We start from the raw sequence: 8,832 nt of genomic DNA on the forward strand, positions 1-8,832 counted from the left end.
AGTGAGGAAGTTGTGGAAATTTTCTGAGAAACCATAATAATGAAAAAGAAGTCGAGGGTGAAAGAAGGTTACAACAATGGTGAAAGAAAGAAAACAAAAAAATCAGAGAGACACAAAAAGCAGGAAGAGCAAAAGAAACCCCAAACTTAAGTCAAATTGGATATAAATAATTGTAAAGGGATGACTGGTTTAGCAGGTCGACGACACGTTCGAAGTATAAACAACCGGTAATAAACGGTTACCCAAAAGCGTGGAGACGTGGAGACAGGAAAGTGGAGAACGTGTCAGCAGGGATTCTGGAACGGTTCTTATTCCATTCTCGTATAACTCGAGTGGAATGAGAAAAGACAAAATGTAGGTACACGAAATAGGTTCGCCACGTGTCAGACGTAAATAGGTAGAAAATCACACTCTAAGATCCCAGTCAGAGACTTGTCAAATCAGATGTTAGAATTATCTCGCCGAGGACCAACCATGCGAAGAAGAGGAGAAGATAGGAGAAAGGGAAAGAATATTCATACGAAGATACGAAAGACCAGATTGGAGTGCCCAGAAAGTCATCGAGGACGAAGTCAAGAAAAGCGAAGTAGGATTGCTTGGTTGAAAAGACAGGTCACGAAATAGATAAATTATGGAGACAGAAAAGAGACAGGTGTCCCGACAAGTCCATGTGAGGATAACGAAAGAAAAGGAAGAACTTTATAGAAAATGACCCGGGCGAAGTAAAAGGCACCTCCGCGAGAATGTGGCGAAGTAAAATGAGATGTACTCCATTAGTTTTAGTTGGCCTATAAATAGAGGTCCTCGGGCAGGACAAATGATAGGTTTTTAGTTGAGCGGGAGAGCTTTGCTTAGAGGAGATTAGGGTTTCCTTGTGTTTAAGAACTTGTATTTTAATTTCTTTGTATGATTCATCAATAAAGATTTTGGGGTTCATATTATTAAACATGTCTTAGATCTTGGTTAATTTCCTTTTGGGTGTACTACTGGATTTCCAGTACTTACAATTACAATTATAAAAGAAGAGCTCGTGATGGGTGGGTAATTATGATGAGTAATTGTTTAGTTTCCAAATGAAGATATAAAGCAAAACATCAACTTTTCTTCTCCTTTTTCCGTTTTTTGGTAACCATTGAGATTTGTGTTAATGACATAGTTGAATTTCTTGCCAACCCTAGCGACATGGATGTGGTGTTGGAAAATGGGATCAAATAGAGGATGAAATAAACAGAAAAGAAATTGTTGTACTCTGACTTTCAAGGCTCAAATAGATTTCTTTTAGACGATTATTTCTACCCTCCTAATATCAATTGGTGATTGCAACAGGTATGCGAAATAATGCCTTCAGGATACAATGAAAGCCCTACAATAGAAAATTGGATTCAAGGTTTGCACCCCTTGACCCAACCAAGAACACACGAGAGAGAATTCTGATGATGCTTTAGGTAGAGATAAAACAGATTGATTGAATGATTGAGAATGAAAGAATGCCATCATTATTTATAGGGATATTCATGCCTGTTAGTGATGCCTTTTCATCACCATCAGACGCTTCCAAAAGCCATTAATGGCGACTCATGGGAAGAGACGCGTCTGTTCAAATTTGAATGGAAACTTCTAGGTCGAACACAGTCGGGAGGGGCTACGCCCTCCCGGACCTCCGGATAGCGGCAAACAATCTTGAAAATATCCAACATGTGGTAGATGATGGATCAGGCGAGGTGGATATCCCAGTCTCGGAGGAGAACATCAGCTCGATTTTGTAGTTAGTTTGAACTCCATGATGAGTTCTGGAAGTGGGACTTGGGAAGACAGATAACTGTAGTTGAGCTTTTGCAAAAATTAGACTCTCTGACCGTGTATTGTCTTGCATTTTATAGTTGAATCATACACTATCAAATAGTCTTAGAATTAGAATATGTGTGTTTATTTGGTCCAATTGTTCTAAGGTCGTTTTTAATAATATATTGTTCTAAGGTCCTTTTTGATAATAATCAAATAACCATACGAAAGAAGAGACTTGGAAGTCGATCGATTCATGTTTTTTCTTTTTCTTTAACACGAAAAGCATCTCTTTGTGTACAACCACCTCTTTGGATTCTTTCTCTTTGTTTTTATGCTACCAATAAAGATACACTTGTTTAAATGAGGTTACGTACATTTCATAATATATGTTATCATCACAAACTTCAGTTTGTGACCATCCAATTCCAAAAAAAAAAAAGAAAAAGAAAAAGAAAACATTCAATCATGACAGACGAGTCGTAGTCCATTGGTCATTATCTCTTCATCAGTTCTTTGTTTGCTTACAACTTGTTCCAAGGTACTCGATTCTCGTTTCAATGGTCCCTTCCTCCTTTCGTTTCTTTCTTCTTACTTACTTTTGCTCCTCCAATTGATGTCTTCATGTGTAGCTTTTCTTTTCGGAAAGAGAAAATGAATAATGGATTCTCCCACAAACTCAAACTTTAAACTCGAAACTCTATAACATTAATTGTCCATCAGATCCTCATTAAAGAACAAGAACAAGTAAATTTGTCAAAATTGAACACTACAGTGGATAAAGTATGGGAAGCTGCTTTCCTAATGGATGATATTCCAGAACCACATAATACAGGAGAAGAGCCACCACCATGGAGGAGGAGTAAACAATTTTTGTGTCTATCATAGATTCCATGGTCACACAACCAGCAACTGCAGAAATGTGAGGAAGATTATATTGTGAATGATCGAGCAGGGGAAGTTGGACCACTTCCTACTAAATCAACCAGGAAATTTACCACCACCACCATCTCAAGGAAATAAATACGGGAAGGAACAAGATAGGAATACATTTGTTATTGAGGTGGGAGCGAAAGCAAAGAATCTATTCTGTAACTCGATCATACATTCATTCAAAAACATAGAAGATTTTCATGATAATGTCTTAAGTCGAGTATATGCAAGATATGATGAAGGAAGGGAAATTTTCAACCTGGAAAAAATACCATCTTTGAAGGGCTGGCAAAGGCAGAAAATTTCGTTCAGCGCAGATGAAGTTCCAGAAGGAAAAGCGTCACATGAGTGCCCGTCGGTGGTAAGATTGGGAATTAACCCAAAACCGTTAGAAGAAGATGAAGAAGAAAATGAGAAAAACACCTGGGCGATAAATAGAATTCTTATATACACTGGAATTTCTGTGGATATTCTGTTTTATCACACATACAAAATAATGGGTGGAAGAGATGATGAATTGATCCCCTCAACATACAAAATCTATGGTTTTAATGAATCTGCGAACAAACCAAAAGGGGAGGTGACTATGAGAATTCTTCTACAAAGCTTACCAACAGATATCACATTCTGTGTAGTGGATGTTGAATCACCATATAATGCTCTAATTGGAAGACCATGGCTGCATGGTATACTAGCTGTTGCATCAACATTTCATCAGTGCTTCAAGTTTTCTCTACCACAGGGTGTTGGAATTGTAAGAGGAGACACAGTTGAAAGTAAAAGTTGTCAAGAAATTGATATTGATAGATGTGAAGAAAGGGAATCCAAGCGAAGAAATTGGCAAAAGAATGCAGCAGATAGTAAAAGAGCAGAGAGATTAATGGTTGATGTCTGAGGAAGTATATAAAGTTGAGTAACAAGTATGTGAAGTGATGAAGTTCATTTGTTAGATGGTAATGTTTAACATCAAGAATCAACAGGAGGAAAGGAAACAAAATTCGATGGAAAGTTCATGGTGGAAGAAAATTAGTAGAAGAAATCAATAACCGAAGCAGTAAAAATGGATAATAAAAGATGAAGATGAATAGCAACAAGAGTAACAAAATTAGTGGAGACAAAACATCATAAGGTGGAAGGCACAAGGATGTTTGCACAATGCCAGTCGAATGATTATAAACATATGCGAATTTCGGAAGAATCAAAAATAAAGAAGACAAATGCGTATAATGAATGTGTATGATTTTCTTTGAGCAACATGATTCAATAACAACAAAGAGAAAATACAAAGAGAAATCCAAATAATTATGTACTAGAGTTGATTGAAATGAAAAGTTTTAACTTCATATGGTAAATCCATAATAAGAAAATACAAAGAGAAATATTTATAATAAGACCTTTATAAAAGGCTACAGAAAATGATATTTATTATCAGATTGGCTAGGAATCTAAATATGGCGTGCACCCTAGTTCGCTCATATGCAAGAGGAAAAATAGTAATACCTAATGCACGTCATAATTGGAAATACCTAGAATGCATGACTCAAGGGAAGGCTACACCGACCCCGGAAATTGAGTTGTGGAGATTTGGGGTGAGAATTAAACGATATTGCCCATCCGGGAGAGATACCTTAAATTTTCAGTCGAAGATACTAATCTTAGATTGAGAGCCTAAGGTGAGAAATGCTCTACTAAGGAGTGCAGAAACTCGATCAGGGCGCCGAGGTACACGGTTGAGTCAAGAGTGCCCTGGACGTTTGGAGCGTACCATGCCACTCTTGACAAGTCCTGACTATGATGCACTCGGTCCGAAGATACCCCACTTAGGGTGTGATCTTGCTGCCATAAACCCTATAGGTAGTGTATGCGAGATTGCGAAATCAACTGGTTGTTGAAAAGCCGGATGGGAAGAGCCATAATCTTAACCAGATAAAGGTAAGCTTCCTTGAAGGGGCAGCCAGGGGGAAGATAAGGACGGCACCCTCCATTAGGGAGCTGAATTGTGTCAAAAGTAAATGTCAAAAGACTGATAACTCATATGAGTATTAAGACTTGTGATATTTATGCGAATTAACCTGAAGAGGAAATAATACAAAGAGAAAATGGTAAGATGAGATCAATGGGTCAATACACTATGGTGTAACGACTGCCTGCGATTTCATCGCACATAAAGGAGGCAACATAAGACCTTTACATAGGAAGGCACAAATAAGGCCTCATGAATAATAAACAAAGTTAATCCTAAAAGTTTCCATATGTTCGCACCAAAAGAAACTTTGGATAAAAGATAGCAATTATATTTGGTATATCAAAGATACGACAAATAACAAGAGACAAGAATGGGAATGCGAAGGAAGTGTTATTTTCCACATTTTGATAGTCTTACATGTATATGAAGAGGTCATAAATATGAAGCGAAGAAAAGAATAATCATATTAAAAAGATGAAAGCTGAATTTACAAGAATTTACAAGTATATTACAACAAGAAGAAGCAATCAATTTTATCTTCCTCATTTCGCTCAGACTCAGAACCGCTAACTTCCTCTTCAGGATCTTCTTCTCCATCAGTAACTTGGATATCAGGAATAGGAACATTTTCAGGGATCACTGGAAAGTTGTGCTTCTACAAAGGAATCCCGTTATCTAAACAAACTCTCTTAACAACAGACTCACGAGAACGATTAGCATCGTTACTGTTGTTCTAGACTAAGTTAAACCAATTCTGCTTCAGTTGCTGATACTTTGAATTACGAGCAGACGATTCTTCTTCTTTAGCAGCCAAGCGAGTATCTAGTTCTGAAATTCTCTTTTGTTGTTCCTTCTCTTTCTCTGCAAAGCATCAAGAAAAGAGTTAAGATAACAGACAATATTTATTAAATATATATATATATATATATAAATGAAGATCAAAGAACAACATATTACCTTCATAATTGAAAATAATGTCTGCGACCAGTGTAGAATGCTCAGTATGAAGACTAACATTTACACATAGATTATTTCTAGCATCGTTCAGAACTCTAGCAGCCCAATTGAACTCAGCTTCAATTTCTATAAGGAGTTGAGATCGAATTAAATTTCTTTCCTCAACAACAATGTCTCTCTCACGACAAGCTGAATCACGTTCTATCTTAATCTGAATACGGGATTCTTGAAATTGTTCTAATGCTTTCGCACCCCTAAGAGCAATTTCATCTTTTTCAGTAATAAGATCGTTCTTCTTCGCTTCCAATATTTTAAGTACTTCTTTCTCCTCATAAAAACGTCGTTTAAAATTTTTCGCAGCGGATAATGCATTTTTAAGGCGTTCTCTAAGGGTAGTATATTTTAATCTTGATTCTTCTAAGTTAAGGTTTTCAAATCCTCGAGTGGGGTAACTACTTAAAGAGGAATTGAGGTGTTCTAAAAGAGTTTTAGCATCGGGAAGATTAGCCGCTTCATCTGAAAGTTTATACAAGTCTGCGAGGACAATCAAGTAAGAAATGCAAATGATCGCATGAAAGGAAAAGAGTGAGAAAACCTGAGCTACATACCAATGAGTTCCTTGTTTCTTTCTCGAGTTTGGAGAACCAATTGAGAATTAGTTGAATTCTCATTTCTAAATTTTGTATTCTCGTTCGTAAGGTTCACATTCGCATCTGAAAGAGTAGACTTCTCATGTTTCAGTATGGTATTCTCATCTTGTAACTTGCGAAGTTTTCTATCATTGTCTAAAGAAATTGCATAAGATATGCAGGCACTCTGCAAAGATAAAAATATCATAAGCAAATGTTGCAAATAAGGAAAAGATCAAAAACAAATGTTGTAGAATATTACCAAGCCATTCATTGCAAATTGAAAATCTGGATTTATCGCAGAGGCAGCTCCGCGAAGAGATCGATCCCCCAAATAAGGAACAGTACAGATCTTGAGATCATTTGGAAGGCACGTTCAGTTTCATCATCATCAAGAGTAGCAAGAGCATCTCCAGAAAAAAGATCAGACAGCTTATGACGATACGAATCAATCGAAACTTCTTCTTCAGAAGCTAAAGTATTTCCATTTGAAGATTCAGAGCTTGAAGAAGAATCATATCTCGCACGCTTCCTAGAGACATCCTCTTTCGATGAGGTTTTCTTGGATAAAGTTTTGGAAGCGGGTTTCTTAGGAATTCTTTTGCTTTTTCCTAAATTTTTGTCGTTCAAAGGATTCACCTGCGCGAATAATCAAGATAAGAAACAGAGGCAACAATATTGTTAAAATAGGAAGTGTGTTTCTTACTTATTTATTCTGCGAAGTTCATACCTTGAGCGAAGTATTGACCTTTTTGGCATCCTGCGAAAGAGAAGAATAAAATATAAGAAAGTTACAAATATTTACAAATTGGGTTAAGAGGATCACATACCATTACTTTATTTTCCTCATTTTCGAGTAATTTAAATTCCCAAGGTTGATAAGGAGGGAAATCTTCGGGGAGAGGATTGTCAGAACCATCCACAGCTCTACCAGATACAAAGGACCCTTGTAAGATGACAAGACAATTAAGCCAACTGGAATCATTAGATCTGCGAGAAGCACGGTTAGAGTTTGAATTCCAATTCACATCTCACATAATTTTATCATCTTCAGCGATACCATCTGCTATCCTTACGCGAACAGCCCATTTAATCACATTACTTTTCATAATAACGATATAATAATTCTTAAAGAAATTATCAAGAGTATACTCAGCAGGATCTATGACTTTGTCACGATGACCTTCTTTTCGCACTTCCTCGGGATACGAATTTCCAAGACCAGCTGCGCAACGAGCATACTCTAAGGGTATCCTAATAGCATCACCACTCAGCTGGAATATTCCTCGTGCGAATCTTTCATCAGCAAGAATTCTATACAACAGAGGAATATTAGGGTTATATAAAGGAATTGGCAGAGATTGAAGTTGACCTAACGAAACGATGATTTTTTGGTCACTCCACTGCTCAGATCTAATTAGATCAAGATTAAGTTTGGATGCGAAGTTACATGAAGGAGGAAGGGAGAGTTCATAACCCCTTTGATTAAAGTCGGTTTTCATTCTGTTAAATTCGACCTCCATCGTTTTACCAGCAGGAGCCATTAAAGAATGGGAATGAAGAATATGAATTTGCAGAGAAGGTGAAAAGAATGAAAAAGATAAAAAGAAGATAAAAGAAGAGAATATATGGGAAAGAGAATATATAAGAAAGAGCGACCCATTTTTCAAGATTTACTCTCACTAATACGAAGAAATGAACGGATAAAAACTTGCGGTTAAAAAAGACGTGTCAAAAAATGAGTGGTTAAAAGGACACGCGTACACAAGAAGAACTTGAAACTCGGATAACTGTCGGCAAAACAAAAAAAAATAAGCATGTCCGATTTTAAAAAGAAGAATTTCTCATATCGCTCACTTTGAAGAATAAGCGACATGAGAATAGGCAAATGTAGGAGTTAAATATCGCACACGTTAATTATTACGCGAAGTGAAGAATACAACATACGCGAGGAGCATCGCACACAACAAATTGAGATGACACATCAGATGATGTCAGCAAAGTCACGGGTAAAGTGTGAAGAATTATGCGAAGAAGTAAGTTATGCGGAGATGAGCGATTGTATATGAGCGAATATGTCGCACAGTGATCCCGGAAATAGTGGGATTCTTAGCTGTCATCCACTATGTAAAATCCTATATAAAGGAGAGAGTCATTGTTTCTGTGAGGATTGTAGGACAAGTCTTGTAAGAGGGAGAAAGTGAGTTTAGGTTTCAAGAAGAGTTGTTATAATACTTGAATCTAATTTGTAAGCAATCTTAATCTTCAATCAATAAAGTAATCGTCCATAATGATCGCATAAAGATATAATCTGATTGAGTGGAGTGTAGTTGTAAGAAATCTTACGCCTACAAGCAGCTCTAACTTCAAAGAAATACAGAATGGCAAAATGCCTTTCGTGTCAATAATTCAAAAAGTAACAAAGAAAAATGTTTAGCCATATTGGTGAATAGGTTTCAGTATTACATCATTTTCAAATACCCCATCCTCAATTAATTTTCCTTTTTTTTTTTCTACCTTATAATTTGTAGTTCAAAAGGCCAAATTTACAAAATCCAAGTCACC

The 8,832-nt window shown here is 36.7% G+C and overlaps 1 protein-coding gene across 1 annotated transcript; it reads left to right on the top strand.

The window, feature by feature from the left end:
- The first annotated feature begins 2,284 nt into the window (after positions 1 to 2,284).
- LOC113307917 lies at positions 2,285 to 3,971 on the top strand. The gene is made up of 2 exons (XM_026556384.1): positions 2,285 to 2,323; positions 2,415 to 3,971. The coding sequence occupies exon 2, from the start codon at positions 2,726 to 2,728 to the stop codon at positions 3,608 to 3,610; it is 885 nt and encodes a 294-aa protein (XP_026412169.1). The 5' UTR covers positions 2,285 to 2,323; positions 2,415 to 2,725; the 3' UTR covers positions 3,611 to 3,971.
- Positions 3,972 to 8,832: the final 4,861 nt, after the last annotated feature.

Source organism: Papaver somniferum, chromosome 9, assembly GCF_003573695.1.
Source record: "Papaver somniferum cultivar HN1 chromosome 9, ASM357369v1, whole genome shotgun sequence".
NCBI classification, from domain to species: Eukaryota; Viridiplantae; Streptophyta; class Magnoliopsida; order Ranunculales; family Papaveraceae; genus Papaver; species Papaver somniferum.